The sequence below is a fragment of the Dendropsophus ebraccatus genome, chromosome 7, assembly GCF_027789765.1.
Source record: "Dendropsophus ebraccatus isolate aDenEbr1 chromosome 7, aDenEbr1.pat, whole genome shotgun sequence".
In the NCBI taxonomy this organism is placed as follows: Eukaryota; Metazoa; Chordata; class Amphibia; order Anura; family Hylidae; genus Dendropsophus; species Dendropsophus ebraccatus.
The window spans coordinates 9,074,057-9,101,896 of NC_091460.1; the positions used below are offsets into that span (position 1 = coordinate 9,074,057).

Genomic DNA, 27,840 nt, shown 5'->3' on the forward strand with positions numbered 1-27,840 from the left:
ATACTGGGAGGTGACCTTAATCTAGCTCTAAATACCATTACTGACACTTCCTCTAAGCACTCTAGTATATCCTTTGCTGCATTAGGGAGACTTCACTCCAAATTTCATGACTTGGATCTCCATGATGCGTGGAGATTACACCATGCGAATGCTTTAGACTACACATTCTATTCAAATGTCCACAACTCCTATTGGATTGGATTACCTATTAATTAGCAACTCCCAGATCCCAACTCTTACAGAGGCTTCACTAGGGTACATTACATCTCAGGCCACACTCCGTATTCAGTCCTTCTCTCTCTCTCTCAAACCGCCCTCCTGGAGAGTGTAGATGTAGACTAAATGAATTCGTCCACAGTAATAGGGTTGGTTGAGAAGCAGTTAGTGTAATTTTTCTCTATCAACTCTTTGCCGGATACCACTCCTCCTGTAGTCAGTAAATTGCAAAAGGTCGTCGTGAGAGGCATTTTCATAGTGGGGGACTGGTCTGACAGAAGATGGGGGGGCTTTACCGCTCCCGGCCGTTAGGCAATGGTGCAGTTTATTACAGTGATGGTAACATCACCAGTCAGCTGTCAGACTGTTGCAGGACCTGCAGACTTAGACTCCAGGCTCCACATGTATCCTTCCCGTCCTTAGTTCCTTGCCTGCGATAGTGCCTAATTTACTAGTTTATCTTTACCTAGCAATGTTCCTGCATTGATTTTTTGGTTATCTGACTTCTGGCTCCTGACTGTTCGACTACCCTCTTGGATTCCGTATTGTACTGCGCTGCTCATGTGTTATTGACCCAGACTTCTGATGTTGCCTTATTGTGTGTTTATCTTGTTTTGGTCTGTCTTGCACCTAGCTGAGTAGAGGGTTTGCCATCCAGTTGTCCTCTGCTGCCGCTCATAGGAAACACCAATTGGACCATTCATTATGTCTTTACTGCGGGAACTCAGGGCATTTTGTCAACCGGGAAACACCAGTGTTCTGGAAATATTATTCTTTCTTGTCAAGCTATGGGGAACTCAGGTGCCGTCCTAAGTTTCATTCGCACTTCAGTTGCAGTGTCCTTAGGACTGGAATTTGTTCCCATATGTTATCCATTTTTGGTTGCAGGTGCTGACTCTACTCATCTGAGCTGTGGTAAAACCAAGTTTCGCACCCTTGAGGGGACAATGGGAGTTGGGTACACACAAAAACACAGAAAAATGGGATGTTGGGTGTCTCCACAATGTCATGGACAGGCTGGCAACAGATGTAATCCTTGGGTTACCATAGTTGCAACTCCACAACCCAGTGTTTAAAAGAAGAAGTCCAGCGAATATTTTTATTGAAGTATTATATTGCCCCCCCCAAAAGTTATAGAAATCCCCAATATACACTTTTTATGTACATGAAATGCAAATAAAGTTCTTTTTTTCCCTGCATTACTACTGCGTTACTACATACTCTATACGCCCATGGATATAAAAGAGGACGAATTATGTCCTCACTAATAAGAAAGTCAAGTAAAAAGACTAATATCAAGGTGGTAAAGGATAGATCTGGCCACATACAAATTTCCAATCCTGACATAGCTGTGGCTTTCCAACACTTTTACTCCTCCCTCTATAACTTACAAACATCTGAAAACGTAACCCCTCCTGAAACAAGGAACCCTTAGTGGATAAATTCTTAGCTGACTTAAACCTCCCCGTGATTTACTCATCCACTGCAGATACCCTATTAGCACCAATTTATCTTAGTAGTTGAAACTCTCCTCCAAAATGTTAGACAAGATCCGAGTATCACTGGATTAACTGTAGGTAACAATGACACAAAAATGTCAGCATTTGCTGATGACCTTCTCTTTCTGCTTTCCATTGGCTTCCCTGGTGTCTTCACTTACTGCAGGGCAATTCATCTAAACATGCCGATGAACCTGCTTTTCCCAATACAGGATGAGGCACTGTCCTTTCTTCACCTTTTCCCCTCCCCTACAGGTTCAGTGATCAACATCAAGGACCTGTGGCTTCCACCACGCTCTCTGCGTAGCCATACTGCGTAGCCATGTTAAGCCCAATGATGGAAGGCTCACTGTCTGTATGGAAGAGTCTCTCTCCCACTCTATCCCCTGCTCTCTCTTCTCTTATACCCGTAGCACTCACCCCGTGGCTCATTGACAATCCTGTGCCAACTTATTTACCCACATGGGCCAAACTTGCAAAGATTCCTCTTTATCATTGACTCAAAGGTAGATATGAACAAACTTCATGTGCTCCTAGGAACAAGTGACCTTCCCTTCCTCCAGAAAGCTCATTTCTCAGGGGCCTTTGCTCGGCTCCTAAAAGAGAAGAGACTCCCCAGAGGCCTTACTGATTTCACACGGTTCATTGAGATGTGTCTTGCTGCAGGAGAATAATTATAAATTACTAACCAGATGGTGCAAAACACCCGAATGATCATACGCCTATAAATTGTCTCCTTCACGTACATGTTGGCGGTGCCTCGCACATATTGGCTCTTTATTGCACATATGGTGGACCTACTGGAAACAAACGGAGGAAATCAATAAACAATATCTTATCTCTTAAGCTTGCCCTGTACCTAAATCAGTCTGTTCATATAAACCCTCCAATGGCAATCTAGTGACTCACTTGTTGACGGCTGGAAAGTCCCTCGTACCACTCAAGTCGAAACAGACTTCCATACTCTCATTTACCGAGTGGATAGGGAAAGTGAACCAAATATGCTGCTTCAAAGAGCTCTCTAGTTGGTCAAGCAGGACACATGATGCATTCCTGAAGACATGGAGACCATGGATGGAGTCTCGGTATTATCTTGCTTGATTGGCTCCCTCCACCTCACATCCTACAAGTCCATCTCCCCCTCGCTCACCTTTGAGGTCACCTTAATTCCCTCTTTTCCCACTTCTAGAGATGTTGACAAGAGGCTATTTAGGGAAGTGCTCCACCTATCCGCTTATTACCTTCTTTACCCTCTATTCTTGCCCACCCCCAGCTGCTTCTCTCACTCTCACACTCCCATTTACTTTTCCCTTACCTTCCTCCCTCCCCAATCCCCCCCCCCGCCCCGAACCAACTCGTCAAATTGATTTTATTCCCTCCCAATTGGTTTGAAAGCCTCCTCACCTTATGATGATTTAATGATTAATTCCTACACTTTCATATCTCTCCCACTACCCCCACCCCTCCACTCGCACCCACCCCAATCCCTTCTTATATAGTCACTTCTGTTTAGTGCTTACTAGATAATGGAATGATTCCATGAACCGCCCAAGGCCGACGCACACACCGCAGCTGATCCTCCAGCTACAGTTTATGTTCTTGTTTTCTGTGTTCCTTTTGGTTGTGATACCCTTGGCTATGTTATTGTCATTATTTTCCTGACATTCCTGACCTGTTTTATTATGACACTTGATTGGATAAGCTAAAAAATAAAGAAGAAAAAAAAAAAACAACAACAGAAGACTTGCCTGACTATGTGTATAGATAGATACATGCTCATCTCTAATTATAATTAAAATATTTTTTTTTACTAACTACCCAAATACTTAAATGAGAACACTGGGTAAATTTAAAAACATGGAGGGCATGGGCTGTTGAGAACATTTTAATTAAGGGATACTTACCCATCCTCGTACCTCTGTAGCAGTAGCACCACCAATCATAGTCCTCAGCCGCTCCCCTAGGTCTCCCGTTGATGTGACATCACAATCTGGCTCAAAAATGTCTGCTCAGCAAGTCAGTAACTGAGGCGGGACATCTCTGCAGTCATTAACCGACTTAGCGGGCACTTACTGTGGGATTGTAATGACAAAAGAAGCTGGGGGAATTAGAAAACCAGAGGGTAACAGTGAGTTGTGGCAATATGGGTGTGAGGAAATGGTAAAGGGTCAGTATCCCTTGATTGTTATGTACCCACCACCCCCTGCATTCCATGATTTCTTACATTTACCTGCAGTACACCTTTAAAGCTTACTGTACTATAGAACAATGGTGTATGGGATCTATTTATATGAAGTCTGAGACATATATATATATATATATATATTTCTTTAATTAATATAAATGAATTTTTTATATGAGTCAGAAAGTTCAGGTATTAAATATTTTTTCACAATTAGTCTACTTGCTACAAAGAAAAAAAAGAGACATCTTCCAAGTGAGCTTGGGATTGCAGGGATCTTGGTATTGTAAGTGTTTACAATAAATTTCTATTATCAGGCAGTGTGATATTTCCCAGTCATTCCTTCCTCTTCCCAAGCAGGTCAGTTTTTCTATTCATTTCAGATCTAAATAAAATGATAAAACATTTGGGGAGAAACACACATCCTAACAGTCCAGCACTGGACGCCATCACTGCAAAGACCTCCACAGCCACCATGGATTTCCCTGTGGTGCTCAGATAAGCCGGGATCATGGCGATCCAGACACTGCAGAACACCAGCATGCTGAAGGTGATGTACTTGGCCTCATTGAAAGTGTCCGGTAATGTCCTCACCATGAAAGCCAGAACAAAGCTCACCGCTGCCAGGAACCCCAGATACCCCAACATGGAGTAGAACCAGATATCTGACCCTGCATTACACTGAATTATGATCTTCCCAGGATAAGACTGAGTGTCCAGGTCCTGGAATGGTGGAGAGATAGACAACCAGATAACACAGATTACAACCTGAATGGATGAACACAACAACACTATGGCATAGGGAAGCTTCACACTCAGCCATTTCCTCCAGGGGCTTCCAGGCTTGGTGGACTTAAAAGCAACACAAACCATCACAGTCTTGGCGAGAAGTGAAGAGACGGCAACTGAGAAGAAAACTCCAAAACTGGTTTCCCGTAATCTACAAGTGACATCACTGGGACGACCAAGAAACAAGAAGACGGAGAGGAAGCTGAGGAAGATGGAGACCAGGAGAAGATAACTCAGGTTCCGGTTATTAGCTCTAACAATAGGAGTGTCCCGGTAGGAGATAAATATTCCCAATATGGAGCCGGTCACAAGACATCCGAAGAGCGAGACACAGGAGAATACAGAAGCCATTGTGTCATTGTGGTAAGAGATGAAATCCAGGACTTTGGGCAGACATCGGTCTCTCTTCTCATTCGGCCATTCATCACTTGGACATTTATTGCAGGTTTCAGAATCTGTAGGAAGATTTCATAACATATTCATATCAAAAGAATTATATATGTCCTATATCTATCTATCTATCTAGTTCAATCAATATTCCACAGCAATCCAGTAGAATTCAGATCGTGAAGTTTGGTTTATTCAATCAAAGGAAACAGTTATAACATTGTGCAGCACAGCAAACAGGGAGAAGGGGCGAATCTGCACCTGCTCCCTGGCATACGCCTCGGGTGGACATTTCATAAGTGTCTGTTCATAGGGGGTCGCAGAATTTCTCGCAACAAACATGTCCCTAACAGCCCATGAATAGGTATTATTTTAGGCCTTGGCACACTTGAAATAACAGAAAAGAAAAAATACAGTGTGAAACTTCTTATTTTTTGAAGGAAAGTAAAACAGATACCACAACTCTGATCATTCTCATGGTGCCCACTGCTTGGCAGATGAGGTAGAAGATGACTCCTGATCTACACGTGGAGAGAAGGAGGGACGTTTACCTCCCACTGGTTGTTGCATATGAGGGGTTAAGTCCCATTCTTTACAAAGTCTCATGGCTTGTTCGGGAGAGTTAGCAAAGACTTAAGATCCGTTGTGGTTAGTGTTGAGCTTTACTGGGAAACCCCGGCGATATGGCACGTCATTGTCCCTGAGTATTCTAGTGCTTTGAGTAAAGGCACGATGTCTCGTCATAGTCGCAGCTGATAACTCAGCAAAAATGGAGATGTCCTTGAATCGGTCAGGGAGAGCAACACCTCTTCTCATTTTCTCCATTATCTTTTCCTTAAAGGGGTACTCCGGCGGGGGAGGGGGGGGGGGGCATTTTTTTCCTGACACCGGGGAGGAGGTGACTGAGGGAAACGACGTCCACTCTCCTCCCCAGTACCAGCGGCAAGTCCCGCATCACGGCGCTCCAGTCCCCGGTGCCAGGCCGCTTCCTGGTGTCTGACGCGGGCCCAAAACATGACGTCTCAAGTCCGCTCAGCCAGTCATTGACAGAGGCAGGATCTGAGTGGACTTGAAATGGAACCCGCCTCTGTCAATGACTGGCTGAGCGGACTTGAGGCGTCACGTTTTGGGCCCGTGTCAGACACCAGGAAGTGGCACTGGGACCTGCCGCTGGAACCGGGGAGGTGAGTGGACGTCGTTTCCCTCAGCCACCTACTCCCCGGTGTCAGGAAAAAATGCCCCCCCCCCTTCCGGAGTACCCCTTTAATATGGAAAAAGTGGATTCTCAGGATTACGTCCCTCGGTACTGTAGCTGGTAAATGTTTTGGCTTTGGGAGTCTGTGAATTCTGTCAATCTCAAGATCTGAATCTGTTGCTGATGGCAGTAAAGCAGAGAAATAGTCTATTGCAAACTCTTTTCGTTGTTCAGGCTTAACTGTCTCAGGGACCCCTCTCAGACATAGGTTGTTTCTTCTAGGACGCTCCTCTAATCAGCCAGCTTCAGATTCCATGATTCCACCTTCTCCTCAAGCGTATTAGTAACATCTGCTATGTGGGCAGCAGTAAGCTCGGCCATTTTATTCTCTATGTGAGAAGTGCGGTCTCCTATGTTGGTAATGTCCTTCCGGAGGTTATTGCAGATGTGCATAAAATCCGTATGTATGGATTGTTTAAGGTCCTCCAGTAGTGCTTTCATCATTCTTGCTGTAAGGGATACGTCATTAATATTATTAGGATTCAGCGCTGACGCACTTGTAATGAATTGGGGTGATTTGGTGATAGCCGATTCGGCAAAGGTGTTTTCCACAATAGAGGAGTGGGAGGCAATGATGGGGTAGGAACGGGTGTCCGCTTACCTCCTGCATAAGCGTTTCTAGTGGAGACCGGGACTGGGTCGTGTGTGCATGCAGTGGGGTCGAGTTATGTGGTGTGGTGCGCTCCGGTGTAGTAAGGCCGGCGCCATTTTGTGAGGACTCAGCCGCCGGGAGAAATTTAATCAGCTTAACAGGGGCTTGGGGGGGGGGGGGGGGGCCTGTCTAGTGGCCAAAGAGAGCAGAAGCACATCCACCGGGCTCCTGCTATAGCTTCTTGAAAGCAACAGGTCCAACGCTCTAATCTACCTTTATTACAGACCCTGCTCAAGATTAAACCTTCCGAATGCCTTGTACAAGGAAATTAACATCGAAAAAGGCTACGGCTGCCGCCCGGAGGAAGCTGCAATCTTCCATCCCCACCGCACCGGCACTGAAAAATGGCGCCGGCTCTCCTGCAGCTTCCTACATGGATCTCCTCAACGCCGCTGTCGGAACTGCGTGGCAGGCGGCTCTGACGGCAGAAACAGAAGCAGTGAGACCCCAGGGTGACACCTCATCTGCTCCCTCCGGGACTCCATCCCAGCGGACCCCCCACAGCGTGGGTAAGACAAAGGGCAGCCCTACATCTGTATGCTCTCAGCCGAGATTAACCCCTGATGATTTGCAGCCTAAGGTACAACGTGGTCAGAGCCAGACAGACTCACACAGCAGCATGTCATCTTCTGCCTGTGCTTTTTCCCCCCTCGAGTCACAACCTGCAGGTACCTTCAAAAGGGCTGTCCCTGCACCACCTCAATGTGCAAGGCCCACAGATCTCCTCTCTCCTGCTGCAGCATTTGGCATAGCTGATAATTACTGTTTAGCTGCTTTGCCTGAATCCTCTGATCCGTTAACCAGCCTATCTCTGAAAAGCATTATTCTGGCACTAACAAATTCTATTAATGCTGGCTTTGCAAGCACTATAGCTGCTGTTAGAGCCTCTATATCTGGGATGGAGGAGAGAGCTCTGCAATTAGAGGAGACCATGTCCGAATTTATTGCCCAATACAACGCTTTACTAGATTCACACTGGGACTTGGAGGCAGAAGTGCAGCAACTACGTAATACACTAGCAGCAGTTGATGACCGCTCCTAGTCCAACAATGTCAAGATATGAGGCATTCCAGAATCCACTTTGGCTCCTGATCTACCTTCCTTTGTCCAGCGCCTTCTTAAGGAACATTTGCCTGACCGCTCTCACAAGGAACTTACCATTGATTGGGTGAAACGGGTCCCTAGACCTAAGCATCTGCACTCTGATGTTCCCCGGGACACTATAGTGCGACTCCGCAACTCTACTAGGAAGGCTCTTGAGTCGTCAACTACACATGCAAAGATTTCGGTATTTACAGATCTCTCATCTGCTACGCTGAAAAGGCGTAGATCTCTAGCCCCGTTCACGTCTGCATTGAGAAACAACAACGTCCTCTACAAGTGGGGCTCCCGGCACGCCTGATTGTATATAGAGACTCTGAACCTTTCTTGGTTCGGGATTTAGAAGCTGGTCTGCAACTTCTAAAGGACTGGAGTATTCCTTTTGACTCCTGAAATGATGGCGTGCAGTCTCCTTCTGTGCAGAGCGGACCTACTGAATAATGCTCTCCTATGGACATCATTCTCCAACTCCTTGTTTATATTGTTATTTGAAGCTTGGTGGATCCTTATTGCTACTGTTATATTTAATTTGAACGCTTTTTGACTCATAGTGAACTCTGTGGCCTCCCCATGGCAATCGCCAACTACGGATATGCTGTTTTTCTAGAAGAGTTGTCCGTAGTGCTTGTTCGATTGCGTGTCCTGTTCACTGTTTATTTCCTGTTCTGTGTATCTCCACTCGTTATTACGTGGAGGTCTTTTAGATTCTCTAAGTTGTTTCTTTTATGTCTCTACATTGATGCGACTATAATACTGATCCATTAGGCTTGCGTTTACTGCTCTTTCTAGACTGACTATAGCCTACAGGTCTTCTGCCTGCACTTACCATATAACCCTACTTACTCATAGCATATGTTTAGGGACCTATTTGTGTATTCTTATAGCTATTATTGGATTTGCCACCTTTGTCAGTTCTTTCTTGACGTTGCTTTGCATTGGCCTGTCGTCAGCCTGTTTATTTGTCAGTGCCAGTGTTACTGTCTTTCCACTTCTCTTGCCTGCCAGGTCCATCACTCTTTGGCGATTTAGTCCACTATTAACAGTTTTGCAGTTCCTGGGCTATCAATTCTCACACTAACATTTAGCATAATATAGCACTGCCTATTTGATATTTCTTGTGATGTGAGTTAGCTCATGTTGACAACAGGCATATATCACTGTTGTGTTTGTCTGTTTGGTGTGATGCTTATGATATGTTAAGTCTTTACTCATCAGTTAGTTTTTGCGACTTAATGACTTTAATTCTACCATTGAGATGCAACGTCCTTATTTGCCTTCAAATTAATGTAATGGATGGTATTGTTCTGTTTTCTTTTCCCTGCATTTTTCCATTGGTGATTTGCTGTTCACACAATGTTTGTTTGTCTACCTGTTGTATGTTGTTTGTTATATACCTGCACCACTCCTGCATACTATATTCAAAGCGTTTATGTTTTATATACCTGCTTGATACTTGCCCCCCTCCCCCCCCCATACAGGGGCACGCTATTTGTTTTATTGCATACATTTTTTTTAAAACCTTTCAATAAAACATATTGAAACATTAACAGGGGCTTTCTTCTTATTTTTCCCCTTCCTTATCACTGGCCAGTATGGTAGCTTGCCTTTAGGAGTCTCCAGAAGGTAGATTTTGTGGTCAGAGCTGTTGGGTTGTGCCAATTTAGGCTGAAGATAGCAGGAGCTCAGCTAGTGCACAACCTCCCCCCGACTTCTCCTTTAATTCTTGAACATTATTGTATTTCACCAATTTCACCACCCTGGTAATACTGTACTATTCCTCACACTACTATATACCTGATATATTGGATATCTCTCCCTCGGAGCACAGGACACAGTCATAGCAGCAGGTATGGATTGTTTCTCTCGCCTTTTTCCGGCTTCCAGGTAGACATGGGTCTGAGCAGCGGGATACTGGGACCTGAAGGAAAAGACAAGAAACTTTACAGAATGACAAAGACTGAATGTGCATGTGTGATAAATGTAATAGTGACCTAGGAGGGTGTATACTACAGGAGGTGATGTGTCCATACATATACAGTATATCATCCTGACACCACAATAGCGGATGACTGTACCAGGTGTAACTCCTGATGGCGGCTACATGGACAATAATTATTAGATACTGAATGGAAACATTTATACACATCACTTTTTTCTGTAAAACAGCTTGAGGTATGATGTTTTCTGTAATTGTATTAATTTAACCCTTTCGTGACCTGGGGCAATGGATGCCTCAATGCCCAGGTCGTGTTTTGACATAAGCTTATGGGATCATTATGATCCCAAAAACTGATGTCTCTGTGTCTGCCCCCCTCTCCGCTGTCCCCTGCCGATGTTACTATCTTGTAACAGCTGCAGGGGAGAATGGGGAGGGGGCAGAGATCACGCCCCCCCCCCTCCCCCGCATGACCACCCTTCCTTCCCGACCCCCGCCAGCTTCCGTAGCCAGATACTCCAATGATACTCCTCCCCCACTTCCCCACTTCTGGAAACTTAGCACTGTACATCAATCAATCTAGATAAGGATTCTAACTACTAACTACTGTGTGGATGAAATGTTATAAGTTTAGATACATTGCAGTAAAGTTTTAACTTTTAAAAATCTATTGGGGACGGGAGCAATAATTGGCAAAACTATATAATGTGCTGCAGAATCTGTGTGCTCTATACAAATAAAAGCAATTATTTCTCCCTGTCCCCTATAGGGCTCACAATCTAAATTCACCTTCATCTGTATGTTTTGGGAGGAAACTGAAATACCCGCACCCCACCTTGCTGCTCTCTGTTGAGATGGGGCAATTCTTGTTGGGTAAAAAAAAATCATAGATAGTCTTCATCCACTTCACCCCCTCTCCCCTAAAGAGACAAGAGGTAAATACTGCAATAAAAGAGGAAATTTCAAATTGAAAAAGGTTTCACTTTTTTCCCCTACTTTTTTTCTCCTTTGGGATTATGTAACGGTCAGCTTAGCTCTGATTGTTTTATATTGTTCTTTTCTTTCCTGAATGCAAAATTAGGCAACTGTAAAAATGATCTTTATTAAAAATTTCCTTTACAATTTTTCCTAATTTTAAACAAACTATGGATAGGAAAGAAAACAAAGAAAGAACGTTTTTCAGGGGAACATTACTTGGGCTGCGTACAAGAGTAAAAAGAAATCAAAGCACCCACAGCAAATTGCAGAGGCCTTAGTAGAGAAATTATGCAAAATTTATACATAAATTTCTTGCTGTTTTTTTACCCCAACATAAATTAACTCTTTTTATATTTTTCTTTAGAAATATCACAAATATGATCTTACCAACTTATCTTTACAGGTTATATTTTGTCTTTAATGGGATTGGATGAGATTAAAAGGCAGATTCTGCCTATTCTCCCTGGGAAACAGCTGTAATACCAGACTCGGCCATGGACAAGGTTGGCACTGTTTCTGAGGAAAACATAGAAGATTGAAGATCGTCGGCAGAAAAAGACCACTGGGTCCATCTAGTCTGCCCTTTTAGTATTTTCTTCCTTATTATCTTAGGATAGATATATGTCTATCCCAGGCGTGTTTAAATTCTGTTATTGTAGATTTACCAACCACCTCTGCTGGAAGTTTGTTCCAGGTATCTACTACTCTTTCAGTAAAATAATATTTTTTCACATTGCTTCTGATCTTTCCCCCAACTAACCTCTCACTGTGTCCTCTTGTTCTTGAGCTCAGTTTTTTACTAAAAACACTCCCCTCTTGAACCTTATTTAGTCCCTTAACATACTTAAAGGTTTCAATCATGTCCCCCCTTTCCCGTCTTCCCTCCAGACTATACAGATTCAAATCTTTAAATCTTTCCTGATATGGTTTATGCCTCACACCCTCCACCATTTTTGTAGCCCATCTTTGGACCCGTTCTATTTTATCAATGTCCTTTTTTAGATGAGGTCTCCAGAACTGGACACAGTATTCCAGATGTGGCCTCACCAGAGCTCTATACAGTGGGATCACAATCTCCCTCTTCCTACTGGTTATACCTCTAGCTATACACCACAGCATACGATTTGCTTTCCCCACCGCCTGGTTGCACTGGTGACTCATTTTAAGGCTGTCAGAAATCATTACCCCTAAATCCTTCTCTTCTGAAGTCTTTTCCAACACAGTACTGCCGATGTGATACTCTGATAGAGGATTCCTAAAAAGCAGAGGCAACACTATAACCTCATATACAACCCCGAACATTCTGAGTCTTCACACCCGTACAGATCGGGAGAATGAGTGAGGTGATGACCATGCTGCGGAGAATCCTCTCCCCGCTCTGTGTAAGGAAAAAGAGTTGGGCTCCATAGAGCTCCATTATAAGCTCCTCTCTTTTTTTTTACGTACACAGAGCGAGGAGAGGATGCATTGCACCACAGTCCTCTCCTTGCTCGTTCTCCTGATCTGTAACACTCAAACCCAGACCGATCAAAACTTTTGACCTGCCTCTATTAGAGATGAGCAAGTAGTAAAATATTCAAAAGCTGGAAATTGGACTTGAATAGACCGTGATGCTCGACTATTCGATCGAATATCGAACCCCATTAAAGTCAAAGGGAAAAAAATGCTCGTTTCTTGGAAACCTAAATCCGACCACTTGGAGGTCACCAAGTCCACAATGACACCTGTTTTAGTTGAATATAAACTATTACAGGGAGTGGTATTTAGCGGTATTAGCGATCATGGTAACAGTTTATTTTTAATTAAAACTTTTTTTTGTTCTAATTTTGCTGTTTTTCATTCACAATAGCAAAATTAGAACAACTTTTTTTTACTTTAACTAAATATACAGTTAATTTTCTGCTATAATGGAATAGACGGCAATAGGATCTATTCTATTATAGCCCCAATAGTCTGTGAAAATGCATAGTGCATTTCCACAGCCTTAGGCCATGTTCACACAACGTACGTAAATTATTGATCACACAGCCGTGATTAATCCTTTACCTACATTGTGTTGCAGGCTAAGGGAATCCCGGACGGAGTGTATACACTCCGGTCGGATTCCCTAGCGGTGCCTCAAATAACTGACATGTCATTTTTCTGTGGCTACTTTTCATCGAATAGGGGCCGCAGAAAACCCTGTCAGTGCCGCACACTCCATTATAAGCAGTGGGGAATTCTGATGCAGGTACACACAGATGTGTCCGCATCAGAATTCTGTGGCTGTAAAAATCATCCGGCCGGTACTGGGATGATCTTTTCTGACAACGGCCGGGTCACAGAACGGCCGGTGTCATACAACCTGTGAACATATTCTTAAAAAGTACCCTGCGGATCAGCGATGAGATTTTCTGCTAATCTGGAAGGTCAGGTCTCTATGGACCCCATACCCATAAAGACCCAAGTTTCTGGATCAGCAGAGGTCCTGCCACTGATCTGAAGGGTCTCATGGGTACGGGGGGGGGGGGAGTCTTACTCTCCCTTCCATGGCCTTTTGTTTATGTCCGCTTAGCCAATCAGCCACTGATTGGTTGGGCGGACCTATCAGGAGCCAAAGCCAGGCTCTGGTGAAGAGAGAAGACATCAAGGGTGAGTAGAAACGTTCCCCCCTTCTCCCCTGCATTGAACCCACCCTCTCAAGGGAGAGAGTCCATTAACACCCTTGCTTGCTGAGATGGGTGTAGTGGGAGATCAGTCTGGCCCCCAAGGGGCTAAGTGGGGGTGCTGTATGTTGCATGTAATGCATCCTCACTTAACCCCTTGGGTGGCACACTGTAAGCAGCAATATGTAAAGATGCTGCATACTGTAAGGTGCAGAAGACATGTCAAAATGATGGGTGTTCTGCTCCTTTTTCTCCATTTTTGTTTTGATATTGGTATTCTGAGGATTACTTCGGCTCAGCCAATCAGTGTGTCAGGATATGGGACCAGAACAACAAAGGACAGGTGTAGCCCTGACACTGGCACCTGCCCCGCTGTCCCTGCCTAATTGCCTCAACAGCCCTAACGGCAGAGGACAACAGGTCTCTTTTCCTATGTAAGTGTGAACACAGAACAAAGGCAAGACAAAGCAACACAATACAGCAGGGTCAGAGGTCCAATTCAGCAACAAGAGGGCGGCGCAGTACAAAACGTGATCCAAGAGAATAGTCAAAGTCTAAAAGCCAGAAGTCAGAATACCAATAAACAATGCAAGAATGAACGCTAGGTCAAGAAACACTAGTAAACTAGGCTCTATCGCTGGCGAGGCATACGAGTATGGGAGGATATTTATGGGGTTTGGAGTCCCAGCCCATGATGTGATTGGAGCTGAGACTCCAGACCCAGGACATATACAGCAATCTGACTAGTGGTGCTGGTTACCAGCTAGCACCACAAACTCAGCGCAGCTGTGCCGCTCAACAGGGCAGCCCTGGCCGCTGCAGAAACAAGAATGCAACCATACCCCTAGCCAACTGGCCGTCCAGCACACAGTCCGGCAGTGCCATGGGCCAAGCGTGCGTCTTGCTCACTGACACAGTGACTGAAACGGGACAGCACCACAGCCAGTGATTTCCCAAGTGGGCTTCGACTCTCCAGATAGGAGAGCTGTTTTAGTAACGTTTATTAATATTAATATTTTTCGAAAACAAATCTTTCAAGTAGTGCAATACTCGAGTAGGGATCGCTTATCTCTAGTGTCTATAATATCTCTGTGACATGTCAAAAGTTTTTCAAAACGACAATTTAAATAGTTCAGGTGATTAAATGTATAATGTAACACATCTAACCTCCTGTGTATGTTTCCAGGTTATAGACTGGTGTTCCAGGTAAAGCTTCTGACCTCTGACATCCCAGGAAGTAAAATTTCCTACTTCTACATTTCGTACATCTTTACGTGTGGCCTTTTTTGTAAGTATCCAGTTTATTATCTTATATGGATGTGCAGCTTCTCCTTGGTCATTGAAGTAATATGAAGATGTCATTGGGTCCAGTGGAGACTTCATCCTCTGTAGATAGCGCTGTAACCTCCGGGTATATTGTAGAAGTCCAGGGATAGAATTTTCTTGATATTTGTCTTTTATATATAAGAACATTTCATGTAGAGATTTTCCCAGGATTTCTACTGCATGATAGACTCTTGTAGAGACCCCGGAGGAGAGGTAATTCCTCAGACTTGGATTAGCGTGAAAATGAGTCACATTTGTCCAGTCATCTGTTATATTGTAGTAAATAAAGGAATCTTTATCTCCATTTGTTGCTATTAAATCCAATGTTAGCCTTACCCCCTCAAAATTCCATATACTGGGGAGTTTCCTGTAATTTTTCATAAAATCTTCCTCTCTTGGAAAAGGTTGTGATGAAAAGTCCACGGCTAGACTCCCGTTAATTCCTGGATATTGCTTTTGTGATACAATGCCGTGGGAAGCCCAAGATGGTGGAAGGATGAGAGTTTTGTTTAAAAAAATAGGTTCATTATGACATAGTAACATAGCTCCATACTCTGTGTAGGTGCCGCATAATATAATGACACTGACCTGTGGACTCTGTAATAAATGTGAAATATACTCATTATTACGGGCATTCTCCTCTGTAAGCTTTATAATGTAAGCGGCACAGATCCCGTCCTCTCTCATGTACTTTGTCAGTATCTGCAGCTCATTCTCTCCGGCATCATTATCTGATACTAAAATCCCAACCCAGGTCCAGCCAAAGTGCTTCACCAGTTTGGTTATTACCATATTGTGGACATGGTGACTCTGGACGGTGCGGAAAACATGTGGATAGAGGCGTCTATCAGATAGTGAGTGGTCGGTGGCTCCATAGCTGATCTGTAATACACAGGAGGAAACAGAAAAACATTTAGTACAGGGTTCAACAAATTTTGGCATAAAGTTTGGGTTTGTTAGAACCAAACATTAATCGAACTGCACTAGAACAGCTAACCAATTGCAGCTACATTACTTGGACTATTGGGGCTGAAAACCATGTCCAAAATGTGTATTTATTTACTGTAAAAAATGTTAATGTCACATTGCTTTCTATGGGTGAATGCATCAAAATTGGTGCAAGAAAAGTCTGCGAAACACCAAGAGAAAGCTCTGTCTCTGTCCATGTGTTTACGCCCCTATGAAGTTACAGTATGTCTCTGTCCCTGTGTGTTTCCGCCCCTATGGAGTTGTGTCTCTGCTCACGTGTTTGCTCCTCTCCATGAAAATGAAATTACAGTAGAAAAAAGCATAAAATAGAGGGAAAGCAGCAGCAACTCACCAGTAATCTTTAGATAAAGAAATGCTTTATTCCATACAAATTCCTCTACACCAGTGTTTCTCAACCTGCAGTACGCATACCTCAGAGTGTACGCAGCGCAGGTTGAAGGGGTATGGAGAGGAGTGAAAAAAGCCCCCAACCAGGATGCGTAATTTTTATAAACTAACAGCACCGCCGCATCAGGGATGGGGAAGCTGCTGGGAGAGACGCTGCTGGGGAGCAAGACGCTATGAAGGAGGATGTCCTCAGCCCTCCGCCTCTGTGCTGCTTAACCAACAGCTGAGGCCCGCAGCTGAGCTGAGAACATCCTCCTTCATAGTGTCTTCCTCCCCAGCAGTGTCTCTCCTAGCAGCTTCCCCATCTCTGATGCGGTCTCCTCTGTGACGTTCCAACGCAGGTAGCCTGGTACAGAAGCAGAATCAGAGATGGGGAAGCTGCTGGAAGAGACACTGCTAGGGAGTTGGTGACAGGTGAGTTGATCTTTTTTTTTTTCTTTCTAGTGGGAGCACAGCACAGAGGGGGTATAGAAAATTAATTGGGGCACAGAGGGAGGATAAGTGGGGGGGCATAAACCAACTATATGGGCACAGAGTGAGACATAAACCAACTATATGGGGCACAGAGTGAGACATAAACCAACTATATGGGGCACAGAGTGGGGCATAAACTAACTATATGGGCACAGAGTGGGGCATAAACTAACTATATGGGCACAGAGTGGGGCACAAAACAACTTTATGGGGCACAGAGTGGGCATAAAAATACTACATGGGACACAGAGGGGACATAAACCAACTATATGGGCACAGAGTGAGACATAAACCAACTATATGGGCACAGAGTGAGACATAAACCAACTATATGGGCACAGAGTGAGACATAAACCAACTATATGGGGCACAGAGTGGGGCATAAACTAACTATATGGGCACAGAGTGGGGCATAAACTAACTATATGGGCAGAGTGGGGCTTAAACCAACTATATGGGCAAAGAGTGGGGCATGAACCATCTATATTAGGCAGAAAGTGGGGCATAAAACCACTGTATGGGGCACAGAAGGGGTATAAAAATACTACATGGGGCAAAGCAGGCGCATAAACCAACAATATGGGGCACAGTGGGGCATAAAACAACTATATGGGGCACAGAGTGGGGTATAAAACAGCTATATGGGGCACCGAGGGGGCATAAACCAACTATATGGGGCACAGAGGGGGCGTAAAAAGACTGTAAGGGGCACAGAGGGGGCATAGAAAACAAGTTGGTGCATTGAAGGGTATAAAACAACCACATGGGGCACAGAGGGGGCATAAACCAACTATATGGGGCACAGGGGGCATAGAAAAACCATTTGGCACAGAGAGAGGAATAAAACAACTACATAGGGCACAGAAGATGCATATAAAAAACAATATGGGGCACAGAGGGGGCATATAAACACCATATGGGGGGCACAGAAGAGGCCTATATAGGCTTACATAGGGGGTATATGTACTGTACACTATATAGGGCCACAGAAGAGTTACATATACTATATGAGGTCAGAAAAGGCGCTATGTAAACTATATGGGGGCACAGAGAAATCCTATTATAAGGGCATCTGCCTGATTTGGCCGATAATCTCTCTGTGTAATAAGACCGTAACACCCAATGATCAGTTTATTCCTAGATTTCCAGGAGGGATAACAGGGGAACAGCACAATGACAAGACAGATGACAGATCCTCTGTGATAGTTCTGTATACTACCTGTGACTGTGTCTGACCACTGCTGTATACTCTTCAATAGTCTGCAGGGTGTAATACTCTGCAGCATCTGTGTACACCTGGTAGCTGATATCACTGCTGTATACTCTTCAATAGTCTGCAGGGTGTAATAATCTGCAGCATCTGTGTACACCTGGTATCTGATATCACTGCTGTATTCTCTTCTATAGTTTGCAGGGTGTGATACTCTGCAGCATCTGTGTACACCTGGTATCTTTACATATGTAAGAGAATAATGTGACATAGTAGAACTAAAAATTCTTCTGCTCAAAACTGTTACTGCAATGGGTGGGGGGAAGGGGCAAGTGGCTGTGCAGTGTCCCAGAACAGCCCTTCTTATGCTCATACTTTTATTGTAAACAGTTCTGTTCTGGAAAGCTATGGTCCACTGCAAACTGCGTGTATTGTGTCACCCCTGCAGTATTCAGGTCTGCTATTTCAGTCATTTATTGCATATATATTCAGGTATCAGTGTCTAAAGGTATTATGTCGCCTCCTAGTGTTCAAGGATGGTACTTCTCATATGTATATTCCTCTGTATATGCCTAATGATGTGATGATGCAATGGCTGGATGTCACGTGACTGTGCCCTGCTTCCATGGTAACACCAATGGTCATCGAGCTTTTGGCTGGGGTTACCATGTGATTTCCTGTGCTACCGCAGTCTATTCCCTGCCACAGAGGGGTTAGGTTGTGAGTTGAGTCGAGTCTTGTCCTCCACCTTCAGACCTTCAGGAGACAAGTTCTATCTGTCCTCTCTCCCTGCTAAAAGAGAGAGGCCTGCGTTTGCTCTGCTGCTCCAGTCCACTGGCTGTGTTCCTGTCTCAAGTCTCAAGATTCTCATCTGGGTGTCGATTCTTCAGTCATTCTTCAGTTCCTCTCATCATCATCTTCTCAAATCATCAACAGCAAGTATTTCATTCAAGTCTCATTCCACCCAGCATCTCTACTTCAGTATCACTACTACCCCCATCATCCAGCACGCTACTCTCACAGCCTATTGCAGCATCACCCATTACTCTGCTTTATTCAAGTCTGCCTTATTCCCGGTTGCATCCGGAGAGACTGTTGCTACTAGTTACCACCGTTACAATAAATATACAACTACCGTTGTTTCTGAACCTTGGCATTGGTGTGATCATTGGTGCCCTGACTAAGGACAACGAAGAATCGCATGCCCAGTATTCCCGCATGGTCAGGAGCCCGGTCTCCAGCTGTAGCACCCTCGTGCCTACACCGTGACCACATTATCCTACAGCTGCCCCGGTTCCTGCACCCTCACAACATCTGCACTGCGGAAGTGGCCCCCAGGGGCCAGGGCATCGCAGCTGCAGGGGGCATACCTGGCTAAAGAAAGCATGGCATCTAGCTACAGGGTGGGCATTATTACTTGCCACATGGGCTGTTATTGTTGGGGAGGGGACATTAATAATTGCTACAGGAGGCATTATTACTAGGGAAGTAGCATCTATTATTGGGGAAAGGGGCATTCAGTGGTGGACATATCGCCTGTTCAGCCGGTTCAGCTGCACAGGGGCCCAGGGCAACAGAGAAGCCCACGGGGCTCGGACTCTGAGCCTTAGTCTGGCTGGCCCCTCCACTGCCCCGGCCCCCCGCCACATGTGTCCCCCGGCCGCTCACTGTAGATGCTGCTCACCTCTCTGCCATCTCTAGGGCAGAGGCCCCTCCCCCACGTCTGTTCTGAGTGCCATACATTTACATCATGTGTTCCCAGGGCAGCTCTTTCCTCACTGCCTGCAGGGGGTGGCAATTAGAGATGCTGTAGAGCAGACCTGGGCATTGCATGGCCTGCTAACCAGCTCTGCCCAGCTGTCAATGTGTCTGTGTTAGGGGGCCCAGCCGACATCTGACAGCAAGAAATGCTGTGTGTCCATGGCTGGTGAGCAGGGAGGAAGGACAGGCTGCAGGGAGAGAGGGTTCCAGAGGATGGCGCCATCCAGGGCTCTGACCAGAAAACTGACAGAGTGAAGTACCTGTGTCCCCTGCTCCACTACTGGCTTCAACATGGGGGCCCCACCAGGGGCGAAGCGACCAGGACCTGCACCTACAGAGACTGAGTGCCTGGGGACTACTGCACCCAACCTGCTGTATATACCCTATCATATACTCTACTGCACCCAACATCTCAGTGGTAACCTGCTGTACATACCATGTATTATACACTACTGCACCCAACATCTCCTGGGTAACCTGCTTTATACACTACAACTCCCAGCATTTACTGACAGTCTGCAGCCCTCAGAATATGCTGTGATTTGAAGTACAAATGAGTATACAACTCAAGGGATTGTCCCCCTTGGAAACTACAACTCCCAGAATTCTCTGAGAGCTTCATACGTGTAAGGCATTCTGAGAGCTGTTATTCCGGGAGCTGTAGTCACAGATACATTAGTACAGGATGGGACTAGGTCAGCATGTCACTTCTGATAGATTCTTTATTTGGGTGCCCCCCATTATCACTTCTATTGGTGAGCCACAGGTACCCCAGTCCCACACTGGGGCCTGCACATACTGCAGTACAGTCCTTTAGAGGGCCCTGGCATCTGTGCTGTGCTGTAGGGACCTCCCGAGAAACCACAACACATGTACTGGATACCCGGGCGTACATATGTGTGCACCTTTAGGGCAGAAAGGTGGAAAAATTAATAGGTTATGGGGGCCCAAACACATTTTTTGCCCAGGGGCCCTTTGCAGTCTATGTCCACCCCTGGGAGCATTATTACTGATTGCATCCTTGGGGGTACTTGCCTGGAGCATCTCATCAAATGGGGGTACCTGGCTTGAAAAGGTTGAGAAACACTGCTCTAAACAATAAAATTGGACATATGAGACAGATGCCAGGAACCACCGCAAAGCAACAGCCGTTTCGCACATCAACGGCACTTCATCAGGCGTGATGGTGTGAAACGGCTGTTGCCTTGCGGTGGTCGCAGACATCTGTCTCATATGTCCTTTTTTATTGTGTGGAGGAATTTGCATGGAATAAAGCATTTATTTATCTGAGGATTACTGGTGAGTTGCTGCTCCTTTCCTCCTTTCCTCCTGTCCTCCTGTCCTCCTTAGTTTTGCATATGCAAGGACTGTCTTTTTGCTGGAGCATTGCACCACATGTACCATAACATTGAATGAGTTTCTGCATTCTCACATAGTGGGTAAAGAGGATTTTTTTTAGTGCCGACTTTCTGTGCTTCTACTCACCTGAGTAACAGTAGAGAAAAAAAGTGCCGACAGGTTGGCAGCATGGTGCAGGTGCTTGTCAGAAAGCTGATTACCTGGATTCTGGCCATCAACAATTGCTTATGAGGTGGCCTGAGGAGGAGGATCCCTTGTTATCATGAGTGCTTTGTGGGTGGGCTGAGGAGGATGAGGAGCCCTGGCATCCTTGAGTGCTTATGGGGCGGCCTAAGGAAGAGGAGGAATCCTGGCATCCTTGAGTGCTTATGGGGCGGCCTGAGGAGGATGAGGATTATATGCAGCCATGGCAAGAGGATCCCTTCCCGCTTCTGCCCAGCTACAGGGAGGCTATTGAGTCCACCTAAGGTCCACAGCTAGTTCCAGCGGGTCCACTGCTATTATACAAGGCCCTTTTTCTAACAGTCAGTCTTCATTTTCTCTTCTGTCAAGTTGTTCTGGCAGAGCACATATCCTACATTGGACAGGGCTTCTCTGGCAACTCCTCTCCTCTTCCTTCTCTTCTGCAAAGCACTTACTTCAACAAGCACCTACTTCTACAGAACACTGGTTTACTCTGTTGTCAGCAACTACGTTTTATCAAGATTTGCACTACCTGTATTGAATGTACTGTTTACCTGCAACCTCGTTCAGTAAAGTTTTCTATTTTTCACTAAACGTACGGGACTCTTATCTACTTGCAACAGCACCCACACACCACTTTCTACCTTGGGTAATTTTTTCCCTTCTCTGTGGGTGATGGTATTGACATCCCAGGTGGGTCTACTCAGGGCTGTATTAACAGCTGCTGCTGCCCTAGGCACTAAACCTTGAGACCCCACATCTACACGCACCTATTGGCGATACCAGACCTGACCAAAACCACCATACCCCCCACCCCCCTGGAAAAGACACCAGATTTACTGGCAAGTCTGAACGGGAGGAGGGAAACAAAAAATAAAAACTAAAAAATAATTTTTTTTCCTGTCCCCCTGCTTCCTGGTGCTGCCCCCCTGCAAGGTGCTGCCCTAGGCACCAGACCACGGGTGCCTAGTGGTAAATACGGCCCTGGGTCTACTACCACTCCGATTTGCTGTGACAAGTGCCCAAGGCACCCGCAACAAGCCTGAAAGTTACATGCCATTTGGGGACATAAACTATCCCCAACACAAAATGGGTGTCAACATCCCACCTGTGCACTGCTACAGTGCTGACGTGATGACAAACAACATCACAGTAACTGGCCGAGTACCACACATGCATAACCTGGAATCCAGTAAGGAGGTGGAGTACACCCCTATGCTAGGGCCACATTTTCTATCTGCCATTATTTCAATATAACAGCCGTTGTTTTAAAATAACAGCAAATATTTGCCATTAAATGACGGCCATCCACTCAATTCCAACATTGTGTGAACAGATCCTTTCTGTGTTTTTAATCCACTCCTGGTTTTGGTTGCAATATGAGGACCACAATACTGACTGAAATATACGTAGTGTGAACCCAGCCTTAGGGTACGTGCATACTGCGGAATGGTGAAGGATAACCCTTCGTGCTTTCCGCAGCTGGCACCCGCCGGTGGACTGATGTGGGCGGCGTGTCTCCACCCGTGTCATAGACTCCATTCTATGCACGTGTGGAGTCCGTTGTCCGTCCATAGAATGAACACGTTCATACTTTGGACGGAGGGTAAAATCTGCCCGTGCATCGACTGGAGTCTATGACACATGCGGAGACAAGCGTGGCCGCATCAGTCCGCCAGGGGTGCCAGTTGCAGAATGCGTGAAAGGTTATCTGTCGACATTCCACGGTGTGCACGTTCCCTTAGGCTATGTTCACACTACGTAAAAGTACGGCCGTTGTTGTCGATAGCAACAACGGCCGTACTTTTGGCACGATGGAACAATGCCTTACTTTCGATGGGATCCGCACATCATATGCGCTTCGGCACGGATCCCGTATGGGGCCGCAAATAACTGACTATGAAGCGAGCGGCTCTGGCCGTTCGCTCTATAGTGTGCAGGGGGAAGCTCTGATGCGGGCGCGCGCTGATGCGCCCGCATCAGAGCTCTGCGGCTGGACAGATCATCCATCCGGTACGGGCCGCGATGATCCGGGCAGAGACCAGCCGTTCCGTGACCCGGCCGGGGTCACGGAACGGCCGGTTGTTCACGGTGTGTGAACATAGCCTTAGAATGTATGAAGGAAGGAACACCCGAATCTAGCCCCTAGAATATCCCCCACCTCCATCCTCGGAGTTAGTGGGGAGATCGTTTGGGAACTGATCTTCCCACTGCTGGATAAAGGTTACCACCTGTATGGGGATAACTTTTATAACAACACCCCCTGTTTCAGTCCCTCACTGCCATGGAGGGGACCCAGCGCTTCTGCATATAAAGGACCCCGTATCATACCAAGGCAAAATTTTCCAGGTGAAGGACCCCACACTGGAAAACAGGAGACCCCAGAAGAAGTGCAGAGTGTGTCGTAATAGGGGGATAAGGAAGGACACCATTTTCCAGTGTGACACCTGTCCTGATCACTAGAGATGAGCGAACCGGTTCGGCCGGTATGGGATCCGGTTCGGATATTTCCTTGCCTCCATGTTGACTACTGTTGTTGATGCCTGGCCTCCATGTTGACTACTGCTGCTCCTGTACTGCATTTGTGATCTTCTTCCTGCATAGACCCTGTAATTGTGAATTTCCTTCATAGACCCTGTAATGGTGAGTTTCCTGCATAGACCCTGTAATGGTGAGTTTCCTGCATAGACCCAGTAATGGTGAATTTCCTGCATAGACCCTGTAATGGTGAATATTGAAGTAAAAAAAAAATTTACTTTGAGATATCGGAAAAATAATGATGTTACTGACATGTAGAGCCCTAAATTCAACCAAATACACTACCCCCGTATCATATAGATGCTTTAAACTATGAAATTCGAAGAAATTCGAAATTCAGTCGAATCCGAAAAAACTTTTGAAAAGTTCGCTCATCTCTACTGATCACCCCGTCCTCTGCATACAGGATCGCTTCAAGGCGTACCATACGTCATTGGAGTTCTAAATTTTCTAAATTCTTTCCCTTATTCCTGTTTCAGGGATCACGTCGAAAATTGGCCATTATGGAGACGAGAAGTAGTATTTTCCCTGTAATGAGGCTACTGTCGTCTGCCTCACAAGGGTTTATTGCCTTCCTCTTTATCAACACAGGTTGAATTTGATGGACACCTGTCCTTTTCAACCTTTTAAACTAATAATTGGCCTAACACCCCAAAATTTATTAAAAATTGTCCCTTTTTTACACTAAATAGGTATGGCCCCCATTCCCATTAGAGGCTTGCTATGATGCAATTACAAAGCCCCTGTGTTGCCAGGACAGTAGAAACCCCCCAAAAGTGATCCCATTCTGGAAACTACACCCCATGAGGAATCTATCAAGGGGTGCAGGGGGGATAGGGCTTCATGGTGACGGGCACATATGTGGCGTGAAAATGAAAAATATATATATATATATATATATATATATATATATATATATATATTTTTTATTATTTTTTTTATTTTCACACCACATGTTATACATATGTACTCGTCACCAGTGGGGTTCATATGCTCACTGCACCCCTTGTTAGATTCCTTGAGGGGTGTAGTTTCCAGAATGGGGTCACTTGTGGGGGGTTTCTACTGACCTGGCAGCACAGGGGCTTTGTAAATGCGACATGGCCTCCATCTTCCATTCCAGACTCTAAATGGGGCTCTGTCCCTTTGATGGCTTTCCCTGTGCCCATATGGCACATTATGTCCACATGTGGCGTATTTTCGTACTAATTTTGCATTTATTTTCTCTTTTAACCCCTTGTGGAAATTGAAAAAATCAAGGCTAGACCAACATTTAGGGGGAGATTTATCAAAGGGTGTAAAATTTAGACTGGTGCAAACTGCCCACAGCAACCAATCACAGCTCAGCTTTCCTTTCAGCACTGCCTAAAGCTGAGCAGTGATTGGTTGCTGTGGGCAGTTTGCATCGGTCTAAATTTTACACCCTTTGATAAATCTCCCCCTTAGTGTAAATTTTTTTTAATTTTCACACTAAATCATTGATCTTGTCTTGATTTTTTTCATTTTTACAAGGGGTTAAAAGAAACAAATAAATAAATAAAACACAAAATATGTAAAGCAATTTCCCCTGAGTACGGAAATACCCCACATGTGGACATAAAGCGCCATGCGGGTGCAGGGTAAGCATCCAAAGGGAAGGAGCACTATTTGGCTTTTGGAGGCTGGATTTCGAGGGCCATATTTTATTTAAAAGGCCCGTGTTGCCAAGACAGTTGAAACCCCCCACAAGTGACCCCATTATGGAAACTACACCCCTCAAGGAATGTAACAAAGTGTTCAGTTCATATGAACCCCACTGGTGAAGGGCACAAATGTGGAACACTCTGGCGTGAAAATGAAATATAAAATTTTTTACACTATAATGTTGGTCTAGCCTTGAATTTTTCATTTTTTACAAGGGGTTAAAAGAGAAAAAAAAACACACTATATGTGTAGAGCAATTTCTCCTGAGTACGTAAATCCCCCACATGTGGACATAAAGTGCCATGTGGGTGCAGGGCAAGCCTCCGAAAGGAAAAAGCGGCATTTGGGTTTTGGAGGTTGGATTTGGCCAGAATGGATGATTAACGCCATGTCGCATTTACAGAGCCCTGGTGCTGCCAAGACAGTGGAAACCCCCCTACAAGTGACCCCATTGTGAAAACTACACCCCTCAAGGAATCTAACAAGCGTTACATTGAGGATATGGAACCCATGATGACAGGCACATTTGTGCAGTGAACGTGAAAAAATGAAAGTATCGACTATCGAAATGTAGAGTACAATATGTCACGAGAAAATCTCAGAATCAGCCGGATAGGTAAAAGCATTCCTAAGTTATTAATAAAGTGACACAGGTCATATTCATAAAATTTGCCTCAGTCCTTAAGTCCATTGTTTTACTAACACACACTGTACATTGTGTGAACGTAGACTTAAAGTGTGGTATACCTATAGGTCAGTACTTGAGAACATGACAAAACTGAATGAATTGGTAGTATCCAAAAAGGTACTAAAATGGCCTATACCAGAGTAATAGGAAACAACCTGTATAGATCAGGTGATAGACACCTATTATGTAAAAATCAAAAGAGGTTGAAGATATCCTCACCATGTATCCTGAGAATGGATGAAAGCATAGTCACCTATCCTCACTAAAGGAGTTAGGAAAGAAAGAGAGGACCCCAGCCTTACTCAGAGACTTTTCGCTGTCTCAGAAGGATAAGAGAGCTTCTTACGGGAATATACTTCTCTCTGGTGCTGCCCTGTGATCTATCTCTCTTCTGGGGGCCCTGTAGAGATTTCTAGGGGGCTGCACCAGGTGTAAAATGGTCAATGGTATGGACCTGCCAGACTGCCCCCCTAATCTCAGGTTTTTTGTAGAGAGCCACACTTTTTCACCTAAAAAATATGATGGTCAAGTATTCGTCTTTTTTTAGCATGTTTTTGGAATTGCTCTTGGGTTTTGACCAAGCTCTGATGAGCTTGGGCCCGAACTGTGCACAGTTTTGATAATATGGCTTCGGCTGAGGGGTTAACTGATTCGGCGGCATGAGTAGAGGAATACATAGGGTTGAAACCATAATTACAAAAGAACGGTGACATTTTAGGCGAGCGCTGCTCATGATTGTTTAAGGCGAATTAAGGTAGAGATATAAAGTCCCTCCATTAGTCTTGGGCATAAGCAACTAAACATTTCAGAAACTGTTCTAGATACTGGTTGATCCTCTCCATCTGCCCATTCGTCTGAGGGTCGAAGGCAGACAAGAAAGACAAGGTGATACCCAATCGACCACAGAATTCTCTACAAAACTTAGCCACAAACTGAACACCTCAGTCGGACACAATATTTTTGGGAATCACATGCAAGCGCAAAATATGATTAATTAATGTAGCCAAAGTACGAGCCTTTGGTAGTTTGCACATAGGGATAAAATGGCGCATCTTGAAAAATCTATCCACAACTACCCAAATGACAGTTTTTCCCCTGGACAGGGGCAAGTCACAGGTAAAGAGTGAACATGCTCGTCCGAGCATGGTACTCGGTCGAGTATTAGGGTACTCGATGGTACTCGTTACTCGGACGAGCATCTCGCGATACTCGAGAAAATCTCATCATCCGTTTCCTGTAAGTTTGGGCGCTATTTCTCAGTCAATAAACATGCAGGAGACTCTTTGGTACATACATGTCGATAGCAGCTATTGGTTGGCCAGATCAGATGACCCTGCCATATAAAAAGCGCGGCCGTCGAGGCTCGCTTCAGACGTATGCTGGAAGACATTAGGGACAAAGCTGCTGCTGGTCAGGGAGAGCGTTAGGGAGGGAATTAGCGTTCCAGTAGGGCAGGGAATACTAGCAAAACAACCAAACAGCCCTTGTAAAGGCATCAAATCATTTTTAATTTGTGTTACTCCAGACTGCTGGCTGGGACTTGCAGTGCAGATATCACGATTTCAGCAGCACACTGTGGTGATCGGCTGCTGGCAGAAAGG

At 45.1% G+C, this 27,840-nt stretch overlaps 1 protein-coding gene across 1 annotated transcript; it reads right to left on the reverse strand.

Moving 5' to 3' along the window:
- Positions 1 to 4,233: 4,233 nt before the first annotated feature.
- Positions 4,234 to 26,900, reverse strand: LOC138796423 (vomeronasal type-2 receptor 26-like). Its single transcript, XM_069976023.1, has 6 exons — positions 26,749 to 26,900; positions 26,459 to 26,466; positions 20,824 to 20,879; positions 14,808 to 15,848; positions 9,876 to 9,999; positions 4,234 to 5,141 (listed from the first exon to the last, which is right to left on the reverse strand). Exons 1-6 carry the CDS (start codon positions 26,898 to 26,900, stop codon positions 4,234 to 4,236), a joined length of 2,289 nt encoding a protein of 762 aa, XP_069832124.1.
- Positions 26,901 to 27,840: the final 940 nt, after the last annotated feature.